This window comes from Rhinoderma darwinii, chromosome 7 (genome assembly GCF_050947455.1).
Source record: "Rhinoderma darwinii isolate aRhiDar2 chromosome 7, aRhiDar2.hap1, whole genome shotgun sequence".
Taxonomy (NCBI): domain Eukaryota; kingdom Metazoa; phylum Chordata; class Amphibia; order Anura; family Rhinodermatidae; genus Rhinoderma; species Rhinoderma darwinii.
Window position 1 is genome coordinate 140,200,960 of NC_134693.1, and position 16,116 is coordinate 140,217,075.

The following is a 16,116-nucleotide window of genomic DNA, read 5'->3' on the forward strand; positions in this document are numbered from 1 at the left end:
CCCTACCTTCACAACCACAGTCATTTCCTCAGATTATAGCAGCCTCAGCTTATTGCACTCTATTCAAAGACAGCAAGCGTCAGTGATTGCAATAAAACTCATCTAATCATCCACAAAGGACTATAAACATGGGACTAAGAACGCAATCTACCCACCGAAGCAGCATAATACAATCATATAGGGGTAGGGACACCAAAACATTGCTCAAGATGACACCCCCTTCTAGAGCCAGTACACATCTTCATATTTTTGAAGGCTAATGTTTGGTGTCTGGTCAGTCCTCGTAAGAGAGTAGGAAAGCATAACCCTTCTCAACTTTGGTTAATGTGGAACAGAGGATCCCTAATCAGGAAGAAAATGGGGCACGTATACGGGCCCCATAGGGGACACCAAGGTATGTGCACCATTGGCTCTGTTCTATAGATGAGTTACTCCTTACCATATCCTGAGATGTGTGGGGTGAATTGACCACCTTTGAAAAATAATGTGATTTTGCGATACCCTATCATGAGATGACTATTCTATACGTGTCTATGTGTGGCCACCCAGTGGTTGTGTTGTGAATTGCAGCCTGTCAAGGGTTTTGTTAGCATATCGCGATATTGTGTTGAAGTGGTTTCATGAGAAATCGAGACCTTAACCAAATCCAAGCAGCGGTAATAATGGACACATCTGTAAATATAACACAAGGAGGATGATGGGGCATGAATCTATCTGTGGAAAAACTGGGTGACAACTACTATGGCCACCATTAAAGCCACGTCATGCAGAGAAGAATGTAAGATGTGAGAATCATTTTGAATGTTACAAGAAATATATTAATTCTATCCTGCGGTGATAACACATTAGAATAAGACACATCTCTGTATTATCTGTGATGTCATTTATTAACATCTTGTGCATATTAAAGCAGAGCGACAGCAGGAGGAGAATTCAGGGGAACAGATCACATAGAAAGTGCAGTATAAAAATATAATTGTTAATGACATTAACATGTATCTATCTATCTATCTATCTATCTATCTATCTCTCTCTCTCTCTCTCTCTCTATCTATCTATCTATCTATCTCATATCTATCTATCTATCTATCTATCTCATATCTATCTATCTCATATCTATCTATCTATCTATCTATCTATCTATCTATCTATCTATCTATCTATCTATCTATCTATCTATCTATCTATCTATCTATCTATCTATCTATCTATCTCATATCTATCTATCTCATATCTATCTATCTATCTCATATCTATCTCATATCTATCTCATATCTATCTCATATCTATCTCATATCTATCTCATATCTATCTCATATCTATCTCATATCTATCTAATATCTATCTCATATCTATCTATCTATCTATCTATCTATCTATCTATCTATCTATCTATCTATCTATCTATCTATCTATCTATCTATCTATCTATCTATCTATCTATCTCATATCTATCTATCTATCTCATATCTATCTAATATCTATCTATCTATCTATCTATCTATCTCATATCTATCTATCTATCTATCTCATATCTATCTATCTATCTATCTATCTATCTATCTATCTCATATCTATCTAATATCTATCTATCTATCTATCTCATATCTATCTATCTATCTATCTATCTATCTATCTATCTATCTATCTTATCTATCTATCTCATATCTATCTATCTATCTATCTATCTTTACTGGTCACATAATTGTGCAGCAGCATTTTCTCGGATAGTTTTGGGTATAAGCTCTGTTCTCCTTTCCATATACAAAATAATCGTATTCTGCGCCGTTCCAGGTATAATCCACTTTGGTGAGCGGCAGCCACTCAATGCTGTGTCTCTGTGGGAGGAGGGAGATGTCGTCATGTTGTATCAGACGTTCGTATAGGAAAACATTGCTGTGTATATAATGATGACATCACGCACCTGTCTCATTATTTTACTGTTCGTGAACTCGGCGCGATGATGATAAATCACATTTTCAGATGCTTCGTTGATTGACGGTTTGGGAAAATTAGTGACCGGCAGCACCTGCAAATACAACACATGGAAAGTTCTATGGGTGAGGATGAGGGGAGTTTACATAAACTTATTAGAACTTTCAAAGCAAGAAGATGGATTAAATATTTGTCGTAGGGTAAGCATTGTAATGACTGGTCGGGGTTCTGTTCCATCTCCCACAATTAGAATACCCCTTTAAGGACTGAACCCCAATATCTCACCATTTGCTGCTCATCAGAGAAGATTATTTCTCCTGTCACTTTCTTGAAACGTTTAGTTGTGAAATCTGAATTGTGGTCGGCAACAAACTCAAAATTGTGGTTTTCCCTGAAACAAGGGAAATAAAAACACTGAATAATTTATTGGGCTTTTAATTGAAAAATTAGTATTACTAATCTTACTAATAGGTCCAAAATGTTGTGCAGATTGATTTCATCATGTATCTTTTATAACAAACCCCCTTTTTCCCTTCACACAGGCATAGAGTTAAATGATAAAATTCTTGCTGCCTCGAGCCGCCACTAGGGGGAGTTACAGATAATGGAAACAAAAGAAATACATGCGTTGAACTCCCCCTAGTGGCAGCCACCAGCAGACAGGCCGTGCCAGAGATTAAACACCTACTAGGGTATGAAAGGAGGCTGCCCCTACACCTCTGGATGCAATATCGGTAGTATTATAAAATAATTCCTGTACTTGAAAAAGAATTTAAAAAAATTGTGATCCTCATACCACTTTATTGTCACTTGTATGTACTTGAGAAGTTTTCCTGTGCTGCCGCATGTTGTACAATGTTGGTAACCAGAACCACCGCACCCAAGGCAGCTGTAGGTGGAGAGCGGTAATCACGGTTATTTCATCTGCAGTGTATTCAATATACAATGATTTCAATGTTATCATGCCTCATTTGTTCCTATGAAGCAGCATGGGGGAGGGGGGCGACTTATTTTTGAAGGGGCACGGACAACTGATGACTTATCCACAGGATAGGTCATCAGTATATGATCAGTGGGGGTCCGACACTCGGACCCCGCACCAATCAGCTGCTCCGGCTGCATCCGGGCACCGCATGTCCATGGCGGATTCAGATGGCTCCGGTCACACAATAGCGGCCAAGCTGCAGTCTTCAAGTGAATGGGAGCAGAGTTGCTGTTCTGCAGCACGGCTACCGCTAGGTCATCAGTGGTCCGTGCCTGGACAACCCCTTTAAATGGTGCAATTGTTACGTACATAGGCACCATATAACTATTCATATAGCAAAGCAAAACTACCGCCACCATGTGATTTGATCTAATTTCATAATGAGGCATTGTATGGACATATATTAGTACATGGTCCGCCATAGATTTAGCCTCCGAAACCTCACTTACCATAAACGCCCCGTTCCACCACAAGCGCTACACCTCTGATTCATATACCAACCGGATCCGCCACAGTACAGGCATCTGCTCTGTGTAGTGAACAATGCAATGTCCTAGATTATAACAAGGCTAAAATGGTCCTGAATACAGTTTACGACGACTATTCAAGTGAATGGGGCTGAGCTCATACAACCCCTGTAATAAACACATTGTAAATGATTGATCATATACGGTTCATGCGTTTCTTATCTTACGAGCAGCCGCTTCTCCAAGTCTACTGACCCGTCCAGCTCCAAAGCAGTTTCTGCACATGCTCCTGCCGAGACCGCCACATTGTAAACAGATCTGTGGAAATGAAAGACTGCAAAAGTTATGTGTGGAGTGATAGAGAAGATATGGTTGGATCTTCATCATTGTTCATCATCTACCTGTAAACCATAATACTTTTAAAAGAAAAAGCTAGCCATTAAAGACTGGAAAATCTTGCACCTCCAGACGGCTAAGATAATCTTGTCCTACTGCTGTGGGCTCTGCGGTCTTCCGATGTCAGCTAATTCTGCTCTTCATTACCTCTTCATTCTCTTATGGAGCCATAATATAGTCACAGAGTCACTCAGCCTTCAAAGAAATGCATAGTCTCTACTCAATCCCGCTCCACTTCTACACTGAATTTAATTATTTCTACCTGCAGCCACCACTAGGGGGAGCTGAGGAGCTTTCTGCATACTGTGTTATTACGGAATTCCCTGTATAGTCAGTATACTGTCAGCTCCTAAGCTCTTAAAAGCTCTACAAAAAAACAGAGTATGAACCTGGGAGGACGTATGAGCTCCTTGGTACCCAAAAACTTATCTTAGACATCAAAAGGCAGAATTTATTAAGGAACTTTATTGAGAAAGGGAATCTCTGACATTGTGTCGTCTTCCTTACCTCTATGGAGGATGTGTGGGGTAGTGCCATATAATACTCCGCATTCTGAAAGAGAGTTGGGGGCTCGGCTTGCAGATCCCATGCGTCAGGAGGTGGACCATTGCCAGGACCATCCACCTCTTCACCTGTCCATAGAAAGTGGTAAAAGAGTTGGAAAAGCTCATGTACACATTGCAACGCAAACCACCCACTAACTCATACACAACTCATTACACCGATATATAGGAAGAAGGGCCTAATAATAGTGAAATTATGTAAAACTCCACCCATAGTCAGCAAACTCCACCCATAGTCAGCAAACTCCACCCATAGTCAGCAAACTCCACCCATAGTCAGCAACTGTAAAATCCAGCATTTTTGTAAAATTTTTGTAATATGTTTCCATTAACTTTTTGCTAAAGAGAAACCATCAGCAAGCTGTTATTTTTGTTTCTTCTCATGGCTAATTGTCTTGTGTCATTTCACAGGACGTTCTAAAATCTCATGTTCACTATCACATAAATATCCAATTAAGTCGATTAAGGTGTGAATAGCTGAATAAAACCTCACAGCAGACCACCATTATCCACTCAAAGTACTAAATAGAGACACATATTAAGAATAAAAGATCAGTCAATGGCAAGATCATGATGGTTTCCATGTCTGAATCTCAATCTTTTGACTGTTCTTCAACAGTTCATGATTATTAGGAATTCCAGATGGAGAATGAAGATGGATTAAAGGAATTCTACTGAGCTTTTTCCTCTTTTTTTAGAGGGATTGGGTCGGTAATTGAAAATATGTATGATAATCTAAGTAATCTATGATCAACGAAAAGCTACTGCTATGGAATATGGAGGCTCCTTAAAGAGAACTGTCACTATAAAACCTATAAGACCTATTGAAATAAGGACATCAGTGTACTCCCCTAATTTTGTTATACTAGCGGGTACAATAACACCCACTAAACCGCCCCCCCAAAGTGCCAAACGGGGGTCAAAATAAAAGCACTTCCTGGTTTTGTAGTCACAAGGTGTATCACATGATCCCTCCCAGCCAAGCAGCAGCTCTGAAAAAGATCACATGATGTATTCTGTGACTCCTGAGCGGTGGGTGGAGTATTGAGTATGTCACATGGTCCTTTTCAGAACTTCACAGTCGGTGATCATGTGATACATCACGTGCTTTATTTTCGGCCCCCCTTTTTCTGCACTTTTGGGGTATTGATGTGTAAGAACAGCGTGGTCGTGAGCATCACTTACCATAATATGGGTCGGACACCCACTTACATATCCGGGTCTCTGTGAACGTGTCCAGACGATACTAGAAATCAGACAGAAATGACGGGTTATGTGACAATGGGAACCTTGGTCAACACCAAACCCTTCACCCCAGTAAAGGACGACGCACCCTAAAAGTGTTAAAGGGCTGTAAATGCTGGAGGAGCATGTGCTGAGCGGGTCCAGTGCTGTAGCAGCATTTCTTTTTGGCATATTCCATTAAAGCTTGTCTGGCGACGTCTTCTGAGATTAGTGATGTGCTGCGGAAAAGACGAGCGCCAAAATGTAGCAACGGAAGAAAATCCAGCGCAGGACGAGCTCATCTGATCTGGTCCTTGGTAAAATATAACGTGTAGACAGACAAAGTACATATATCATCTGGCAGTGGAGGCTGCAGCAGCAGCACAAAGGGCAGATTCACCGTTTTTCATATCCGAGGTGCCTCCGTGCGGGTCCCGTTTTCACAGATCCCCATTGACTTGAGTCTATTGAGGGATCCGTGAAAACGGATGGAAATAGGACATGTCCTAATTTTCCACGGACTCTTCGCACGGTCCATCAAAACAACGGCCGGGTGAACGGCCCCATTAAAATACATGCGTCCGCGTGACGGACGGTTTTTTTACGGCCGTCACGCGGACGAGTTACACGCTCATCTGAATAAGCCCTAAGGGTTAGTTCACACAGAGTTTTTTTGCAGGAAGAAAAAATCTGCCTCAGAATTCCTTCAAGAATTTGAGGCAGATTTCGACCTGCCTGCGCTTTTTTGCTGCAGTTTTCGCTGCGTTTTTTGCCCGCAGCCATTGAAGCTAATGCAAGGACAGCGGGCAAAAAACGCAGCAAAAAACACACAGAAACTAGCGCTGCAGATTTTTCTGCCTCCCATTGATCTCAATGGGAGGTCAGAGGCGGAAACCGTGGCAATAAAGGACATGCCGCTTTTTTCCCCGCGAGCGGCTAAAAGGTAACTACGAAAAAAGATGCCTCTGCCTCCCATTGAAATTAACAAAGGGCCATTTTGGCAGTTTTTTGCCGCCGATACGGACACGATTTCCACGTCAACATCAGCGCCAATAAAAATCTTTGTTAACATGGCCTTAAAGAGGATCTGTCACTAGTTTATTAATTCCCTATCTCCTAACTAATCTGATAGGCACTTTGTTTCTGATCACGACAGTGTAATTTTTTTTAAAAACGTTTATTATTTGCAAAGTTATGAGCATTTTTCTAAATATGCTAATTTGGCCCTATTAGCCAAATGGGAGGTGACTCTTTCTTTTCTCTCTGGGAGGTGTAATGTTTTCTGTATGACGCTGTCCAATCAGCAAACAGATTCTCCCCCTTCCCTGCCCAGCAACACAGCTGAGGCCCCATGCACACGACAGCAAAACACCTCCGTTTTTGCGGACCGCAATTGCAGTCCGCAAAAACGGAGCCATTCACTTTCATTGAACACTGACACCTTTCCGTAGCACTACAGAAGGGTGTCAGTGCCGTGGAAATGTTCCGGGAATTATGGAACATGTCCGTTCTTTGTACTTTGTATGGGAGCACGGCTCGAAAATGCGGCTGTCAGTCAGCGGCCGGCCGTGCCCGCAATCGCGGCACGTGATTGCGGGCACGGTCGTGTGCATGGGGCCTTAATCATATAGTGTACAGCTTCCATTCCCAACTGTGTGTTCAACTGGTAATACCTCCGGTTATGCCACAGCTAGAACTGCGATCCTGTCATTAGAAGTGATTAGAATCTCCTCTTTCATATGCCACCAGAACCGCTGTTCTAGGTGGTCTACAGCCAGAGATATAGCTATTTCAACAAATTCCCCTCCATTCAGTCTCATTCTCTCAGACTGTGGGAAGCAGCTTCATGCTGATTGGACAGAGTCAGAAGCTGGGAGGAGGCTCCACCTCCGGAGAATCGCTGGTGGTGACGCCCATTTGTCTAGTATAGCCTCATTTCTATATTTAGAAAAAAAGCTCATAACTTTTAAAATAATAAATTTTTTGGGACACAATTTTCACTATTATTATCAGTGTGACAGCGCCTATTATATCAGCCAGGAGATTGGGTATTACCAAACTAGTGACAGATCCTCTTTAAGCCAGGGGTTTTCCCATCAGGATATGTCATAAATGTCAGATAGATGCAGGTCCCTCCTCTGGGACCCTCACCTATCTCTAGAACGGGGGACCCTAAACCCTGTTCTACTGCTCTGTGTTGCGGCTGAATCGTATGATTTCTGACCATGAAGAAGAAAACGGCGTAGCTCAGCGCGGTCTCCATGAGTCCCATAGAAGTGAATGGCAGTTACGGAAACAGCGCGGCTCACTTACGACGCTGCTTCCGTAATGGCCATACACTACTATAGAAGTTACAGAAACAGCGTAAAAACAATTTAATGTAACACATGCGGATATTGCCATGGATTTTCTGCATATTTGCCCTGGATTTGCAGTGAAATCCGCCACGGTATATGTCGGCTACGAGTGGCTGTAGCCTGGAGCATTATATGGTGAGATCCTCTGCTGTTCACTGACCTTCAATCCCGCAAATCCCCATCCTATGTGTGACCCCTGAATGCCGTCATGGTTTGGGGCACACATTTTGGGATCTGGGGCACAATCCTGAGTGCAATGATCAGTAGGTGAAGGGGGTTTGTCAGGTTTGACGTGTGATCATCCCCCTTTTATAAACCACTTGAAACCCCAAATACTTTATATCTTATCCCCACCAAAAGAATTAGGTTATGAGAGAATTTTACAGAAATTCTTTGCATCTTACGGTACGGTGATCGATTTCTGAAGAGGAGCTGAAGGGTAATGAGGGGGCATGTACGGAGGAGGGGGCTCACATTCTCCATCTGCAAATATTCAAGTTTGAGATTTCAGTCATTAAATGCCTGCAAATAGCTCATCACATGAACAACAAAGACAAAGTATGGCCATCATTACCGACGCCAGAGGGTTTGTCACCCAGCTTTCCCAGAGTCCTGAAAATCAATCTAGTTATTCAGTCATACAGTCCTTGCTTCTGTATAACTTATATTTAATTAGGCATATTTTTAGGTCAGGACTCTTGGAAAGCTGGGTGAGAACTGTAATTGCGGCCATATTGGTTGTCACCCCAGTTCTCCCAAAAACAGATATAACAAAGAAACGTCTGATAAAGGTGAAGACTCGTTGCAGTTTATCAGAGCTCTCTCCAGTAACGAGCCATGCGCTTGTGACAGCTGGACATGATCAGGGCAGGTTTTCAGCCTCTAAATGTAAAGAAGAATGTTTCCATTCATTGGCAGCAAGCACAGATTTTGAAAATAGTTATTAAGTGAAGCACAAAGTATATTAGAGAGTTGCAAAACTTTTCATTATACAATGTTAAGAAAAGCAAATCACCAGAGAGAGTTCTCTGTAGACACTGAACAAGCAGGGAATGCTGGGAGATTTCAACTCAGGATTGTGTAATGTAATGTATGTACACAGTGGCACCACCAGCAGAATAGTGAGTGCAGCTCTGGAGTATAATACAGGATATAACTCAGGATCAGTACAGGATAAGTAATGTAATGTATGTACACAGTGACTCCACCAGCAGAATAGTGAGTGCAGCTCTGGAGTATAATACAAGATGTAACTGAGGATCAGTACAGGATAAGTAATGTAATGTATGTACACAGTGACTCCACCAGCAGAATAGTGAGTGCAGCTCTGGAGTATAATACAGGATGTAACTCAGGATCAGTACAGGATAAGTAATGTAATGTATGTACAGTGACTCCACCAGCAGAATAGTGAGTGCAGCTCTGGAGTATAATACAGGATGTAACTCAGGATCAGTACAGGATAAGTAATGTAATGTATGTACACAGTGACTCCACCAGCAGAATAGAGAGTGCAGCTCTGGAGTATAATACAGGATATAACTCAGGATCAGTACAGGATAAGTAATGTAATGTATGTACACAGTGACTCCACCAGCAGAATAGTGAGTGCAGCTCTGGAGTATAATACAAGATGTAACTGAGGATCAGTGCAGGATAAGTAATGTAATGTATGTACACAGTGACTCCACAAGCAGAATAGTGAGTACAGCTCTGGAGTATAATACAGGATATAACTCAGGATCAGTACAGGATAAGTAATGTAATGTATGTACACAGTGACTCCACCAGCAGAATAGTGAGTGCAGCTCTGGAGTATAATACAGGATGTAACTCAGGATCAGTACAGGATAAGTAATGTAATGTATGTACACAGTGACTCCACCAGCCGAATAGTGAGTACAGCTCTGGAGTATAATACAGGATGTAACTCCGGATCAGTACAGGATAAGTAATGTAATGTATGTACACAGTGACTCCACCAGCAGAATAGTGAGTGCAGCTCTGGAGTATAATACAAGATATAACTCAGGATCAGTACAGGATAAGTAATGTAATGTATGTACACAGTAACACCACCAGCAGAATAGTGAGTGCAGCTCTGGAGTATAATACAGGATGTAACTCAGGATCAGTACAGGATAAGTAATGTATGTACACAGTGACTCCACCAGCAGAATAGTGAGTGCAGCTCTGGAGTATAATACAGGATGTAACTCAGGATCAGTACAGGATAAGTAATGTAATGTATGTACACAGTGACTCCACCAGCAGAATAGTGAGTGCAGCTCTGGAGTATAATACAGGATGTAACTCAGGATCAGTACAGGATAAGTAATGTATGTACACAGTGACTCCACCAGCAGAATAGTGAGTGCAGCTCTGGAGTATAATACAGGATGTAACTCAGGATCAATAATGCAATATACCGTCCCTGGCCGGTCTGTGCTATTTTTTCATCACGTCCTCAGTCATAATTACCTTGTATTATGTCTTCATATTTGGGACAATCATAGTCCTGACCTTCATCATCATTGAGGTTTATTACACTGATTGGAGCATCTGAAGTGGAGGAGCCTGTAGGGAGGATATCAGAACCTAAATTGGGAGTGAATGGATTGTGCTTAATAGTTATGTCTTAGGGGTATGTTCACACGGCCGAAAAACGGGCAAAAAAACTGAAGCAGAATGCCTCCAAACATCTGCCCATTGATTTCAATGCTTAAAACAGCGTTCTGTTCCGACAGGCTGTTTTTTTTTTTTAAGTGGCCATTTTGAAGAACGGCCGCGTGACAAAGAAGTGCATGTCACTTCTTGAGCCATTTTTCATAGACTCCATTGAACAACAGCTCCAAAAACGGCCGTAAAAAAACGCAGCAAAAAAACTCGAGTTTGATTAAAAAACGGCTCAAAATCAGGAGCTGTTTTCCCTTGAAAACAGCTCCGTATTTTCAGACGCTTTTAGTCTAGCGTGTGAACATACCCTTAGGTTAGTATCAGAGTCCTCCTGGTTGGGGTCAGCAATCAGCCACCACCCACCTAAACAGCCTAAGTAGGGGAGCGGCTAATAGATCTGACTTAAAGGGGTTGTCCAATCAGGAAAACCATTGTTCACCTTCCATGTTAGGGTATATGGGTGTAATAAAGAGGGGTCCCATGCGCAGAACCCCCTTCTATGATTAGGAGCAGATAGCTGGTGCAGGGGAGATATGGAGGTTCCAGCAGTCTCAGCCACGTGACAACTTTTCATCGAACCTTTGAAGATCAGCTAATTGTTGTGGAAGCTGCCAAACAAAAGAGGCTTGTTCTGTGTGAGCAAGATTAGGCCAGGATGAGTTCTCAGCCTCTGAATGTGAACAATTAATATTTCCATTCACTGGCAAGAAGCAGAGATCTTAAAAAAGGTGAAGAATTGAAACAGTGTATTAGAACGTTGCAGAATTTTTCATTATACAGTGATGATAAAAGGATTGTACAGGAATAGAAAAACACGGCTGCTGCCATTGTGACTGAGGCTGACCTGCAGTACCAGACACAACCCATTAACAGGTGTGGCGCTATTTTGGAAGCAAGCAGCTAACTCTTTCTTATGCTGTAGAAATCCTTTAGGCTGAGTTCACATGTTGCGGTTTTGACGCAGATCTCGCCATTTTGCATAGCAAAGTGTAAAATCTGCGCTGAAAATCTGCGTCAAATCCGCGACGTGTGAACTCAGCCTTAAGCTTTATTTACAGAAAACAGAAAAAACTATTTCGCCTTGTTTGAGTCATCAATATTATTACCGTGTGTTACGTCTTCAGGTTCATCATCATTGAGGGTTATTACACTCAGTGGCGGATTATCATATGGGCGATTCGGGCGGCCGCCCGGGGCCCGAGGCTCCCAGGGGGCCCATGGCAGCCCGAACCGCACATCATTTTGCAAACCTATTCAGCGCGCTAGCGCTGCTACAAGCCGAAGATGAGGAGGGGAGGAGCAGAGAATTGGCCGGGATCCAGGGGTAGGACACGCCTCCCTGACAAGTGCGGGCGCCGCCATTGAGTAACAGAACAGCGACGGACGGCTGTTCTGTTACTCCAAAGCTGCAAGAAGAGCCGGGCGGGCGGTCACCGGCGCTGAGGTCAGTACAGGCTTATCCTCCTGCCCAACTGGTTCCCGACCGCTGGCTGTATTTTTACGGCCAGCGGTCAGGGACGGGTCCTTAAAACCCGAGCCATAGACTTTCTACGGCTCGGGTTTTAACTTGCTGCCCGCGCGATCGGGCAGCTGAATGTCGGGTCTCCGGCTGTCAGTGACTGCCGGGGACCCTGAGGAGAAGACAGAAGCAGCTATTCTGCTTCTGTCTTCTCCGATGTCTTACACAGCGTTCAATGAACGCTGTGTATAGGAATAGAGACAGCAGCAGCGGCGCTGTCTCTATTCCTCCCGGTGATCATGTGACTGGTCACATGATCGCCGGGTGCCGTTAGTGGCAGACTGTTGCTGGGTCTAACTAGACCCAGCACAGCCCTATTAGTGACAATCGTCACTATGAGAGGGCTGATTTTCCCTGTAACTGGGGCTGCTGTGCAGCTCCAGTTACAGTGGAAAAACATGGTGTAAAAGAAAGAAAAAGTATATATAAAGTTCCCCAAAGGTCTTTTTTGACCTTTGGGGGACAGACCACAGTAATAAAAAAATAATAAAGTAAAGTGCAAAAAAAAATTAAATAATAAATACACATAAAATACCCACCCCCAAAAAAAACATTCCCCCCGCCAATCATTGTTGTAACGCTAGCGCTGACCCAATTACCCTAATATAGACATGTAATATATTAAAATTTACGGTAAACAATGGCGATCACAAATAAAAGGTCTATTTTAGGGTAAAACTATGTTGTTACCAAAAAAAATAGCTGAAACGTAAAAAAGCTTATTTTTTTTACTATTATTTTCAAACTTTATGAATAAAAATTCTAAAATAGCAAAAAAGGTGTGTATAAAAACGATAAAAAACGAAACCTGCATTGTCTACGGAAAAAACGTCGCAAAAATCACGTCGTTTTAATTTATTTTTTATAAAAATGTGTGTTTGGTGCAACTTTGTAATTACGTTTTATTAAAAAATATTTTCACTTTTTGAGATACAGCTGCTTTGTATCCTGTATCCGTCAGGTCAGCAGGACTGACGGGATCAGTGACACGGGCCCTGCGCTAAATTATAATCTTAGATGTGATAGATTTGAGGTGGATCCTGCGTGTCACTGATCCTGTCAGTCCTGCTGACCTGACGGATACAGGATACAAAGCAGCTGTATCTCAAAAAGTAAAAATATTTTTTAATAAAATCAATCAATCACACACATACTAATATATATATATATATATATATATATATATATATATATATATATATATATATATATATATATAAAATTATGATATAAAGTTTTTAAATGTGTACATAACATTGTGGCACTATATACAAGGGGGAGCGCTGTGAGGCACTATATACAAGGGGGAGCGCTGTGTGCCACTATATACAAGGGGGAGCGCTGTGTGCCACTATATACAAGGGGGAGCGCTGTGTGCCACTATATACAAGGGGAGTGCTGTGTGGCACTACATACAAGGGGGGGGCGCTGTGTGGCACTATATACAAGGGGGAGCGCTGTGTAGCACTATATACAAGGGGGGGCTGTGTAGTGCTATCCACAGTGGTATGTGTGTGGCGCTCTTTATAGGGGGGGGGGGCTTTTTGGTGCTATTTACAAGAGGGGGAGGGCTGTGTGGCGCTCTCTACAGGGGGCTGTATGGCACTATCTATATGGGGCTGTGTGTAACGCTCTCTACGGGGGGAATGTGTGATATATAGAGGGGGCTGTGTATGGCGATATCTATGGGGGTGTGTAATATCTACAGGGGCTGTGTGTGGCACTATGTACAGGGGGCTGTGTGTGGCACTATGTACAGGGGGCTGTGTGTGTATGTGGCGTTTTACAGTGTGTGGTATTATATTCAGGCACGCAGTGTTTAGTGCTATTATATTTAGGGGCACAGTATGTGGCACCATAATAACTTTATTTTCGTTTATAGGTGTGGAAATGTTGGAAAAGTGAGGAGACGTCTGAGTGGCAAATTCTGCAGAAATGAGTCATGGCCGGGAGAAGTCGTCATGAGCGCTGGACCGGATGGAGAAGAAAAGAGGAAGAAAACTACTAGAATCTGAGACGTCGTCACCTGTGAGTCACTAGATTTATAGAGAATCTGTCACCTCTCCTGACATGTTTATTATAGGAATCCTTGTATTTCACAAAAAGTCTTTCTGTAGTCCAGGACTGATAGACAATTCCCCTTGTCAGGAGGATGTGTCCCTGCACAGTGTGATACTCTCAGTATGTATGGACACAGCCCTGTGACAAGGGAAATCGTAACACTGTTAATGCTTGCCCAGAAAGGTAGTGTTAAAAATAGTTACGGCGCGGCAGGGCGGCGGTGAGGAAGGGGGGCCCAAGTTTGGGTAACAGCCCAGGGCCCATGGTCTACTTAATCCGCCACTGATTACACTGATTGGAGTATCCGGGGCGGAGGACCCTGCAGGGTGGAGCTCTGAACCTAAAGAGGGAGTGATGTCGATTATCAGTGGGATCGATGAGATAAAAACTATAGAAATCAACAGCTTTGATGATTTTTTTTTTAATTATTATAATTTTCTAATTATTTTTTGGATTGGTTTTAGTATTTGTAGCAGAGTCATCCCAGTGCAAGCCCTTTATATGTTTCCTTACGTGCTGCAGGCTGATCCACCATACCCTCTCCCCCTTCCAAAGCAGCACAGAGGATTTGGATACTGGACAGGGAGGGGGAGGGGGGATATATTTTATCCAATATTTGCTATGTTGAGAACTATGCCAAAGCTCACCGTCCTCCCTGTGGGCGAAGGAAGATACTGCAGGCTGTGACTCAAGCAGCAAACAAATTTCTCAGTTTGTTACAATGTATCAGTGCAGGTAAAATTTATCAGTCTGGAGTCCACTCCAGACTGTTTAGCTCACAGAGAATTGTGTAGACTGGATACAATTGTAACAAACCTTTAGCTGTGCGAAATATTGTGTAATATTAGGCCCTGTTCCCAGGCAGAACCGCGGCAAGAAAGAGCATGCTGCTGCTAAAAGCCGCTCTGTGAACAAAAACTCCCCTACCTCCTATTGAAATCAATGGAAGGTGGTTTTGGATGTTTTTTGCGCTGATTTAGGTGCAGAAAATCAGCGTAAAAAACTACAGTGTGCTCTAGACCATAGGTTTTTAATGTAAATAAGAATGTTCCCAATCACTGACAGCAAGCAGAGATCTTAAAAAAAAGATAAGGAGTTGAAAAACAAGGTATACTAGAAAGTTTTCAATGAAAATAATGAAGTTTAATTTAAATAAGACAAATCCTTTACATGCCCATAGCCATTAAACTGTACTGTATGGATCTCCTGGTCCTATGGGGTCACTCTTAAATGCCCTTTGGGGGGCTGTGCGCAGCAACGTATCTCAGTCAGCAGCTCTTGGCGAATCAGCAGGAGATTTTGGAAGATTTAACCTCTTACACAGAGAATCGCAAGCAAATACCTCGATGTGCCGCAGTATAATCGGAGGTACATAGGGGGCGGCATAGGTTCATAGCAAGCGATCGCCGCCGTATTACAGATCCACATAACACAGATAAGTATGAGGGATAATGGATGAAGAATTATTTCTGAAAATATTACAATTTAATATAATAATAATATAATAAAATAATAATGATAGTAATAATATAATAATAATACACCTGCATCATCCATGTATACAGCAACTACTCCAAGGGCCACAGGTTGCAGACCACGGCTATAGCGTATACTGAGAGTTGTAGTTTCTTATGTCCGAATGGAGCCCCAATACTTGTAACCAGTTTGTCTTTTTGTAGACTAGATCCTTCACCCCCCGGCTGAGACAATGTAACGCTCACTGGTCACTGTCTTGTAAGGAGAAGGTTGCGCCATCCATGTGTAAGAATGTTACGAGAGGAAGTGCAATAGAGTAACACGGCAGGAACGGACATTATTGCGTCTACAACAAGTACTCAGGGGTGGGGGAATTAGGGGGCGCCCTGATAAGAGTCCATGTCCCAGTAGAAGGCGACCTCCTTACAATTCACTGATCGCCCATTATTATTTATAA

The 16,116-nt window shown here is 42.5% G+C and overlaps 1 protein-coding gene across 1 annotated transcript; it reads right to left on the minus strand.

Annotated features, from left to right (window-relative positions):
* Positions 1-1,626: 1,626 nt before the first annotated feature.
* On the minus strand, positions 1,627-15,740 carry LOC142657489 (protein SSUH2 homolog). Its single transcript, XM_075832525.1, has 13 exons — positions 15,728-15,740; positions 14,455-14,523; positions 10,409-10,525; positions 8,332-8,410; positions 5,680-5,809; positions 5,532-5,592; positions 4,291-4,415; positions 3,643-3,705; positions 3,509-3,555; positions 2,732-2,824; positions 2,221-2,326; positions 1,925-2,029; positions 1,627-1,838 (listed from the first exon to the last, which is right to left on the minus strand). The coding sequence occupies exons 1-13, from the start codon at positions 15,738-15,740 to the stop codon at positions 1,698-1,700; spliced, it is 1,149 nt and encodes a 382-aa protein (XP_075688640.1). The 3' UTR covers positions 1,627-1,697.
* Positions 15,741-16,116: the final 376 nt, after the last annotated feature.

Coding starts and splice junctions, on each gene's coding strand:
- LOC142657489 (XM_075832525.1), bottom strand. Junction 8,411..10,408: donor ATATGAAGACATAATACAAG/GTAATTATGACT, acceptor GAATATTTGCAG/ATGGAGAATGTGAGCCCCCT. Junction 2,327..2,731: donor ATACAAGTGACAATAAAGTG/GTATGAGGATCA, acceptor CCCTTGTTTCAG/GGAAAACCACAATTTTGAGT.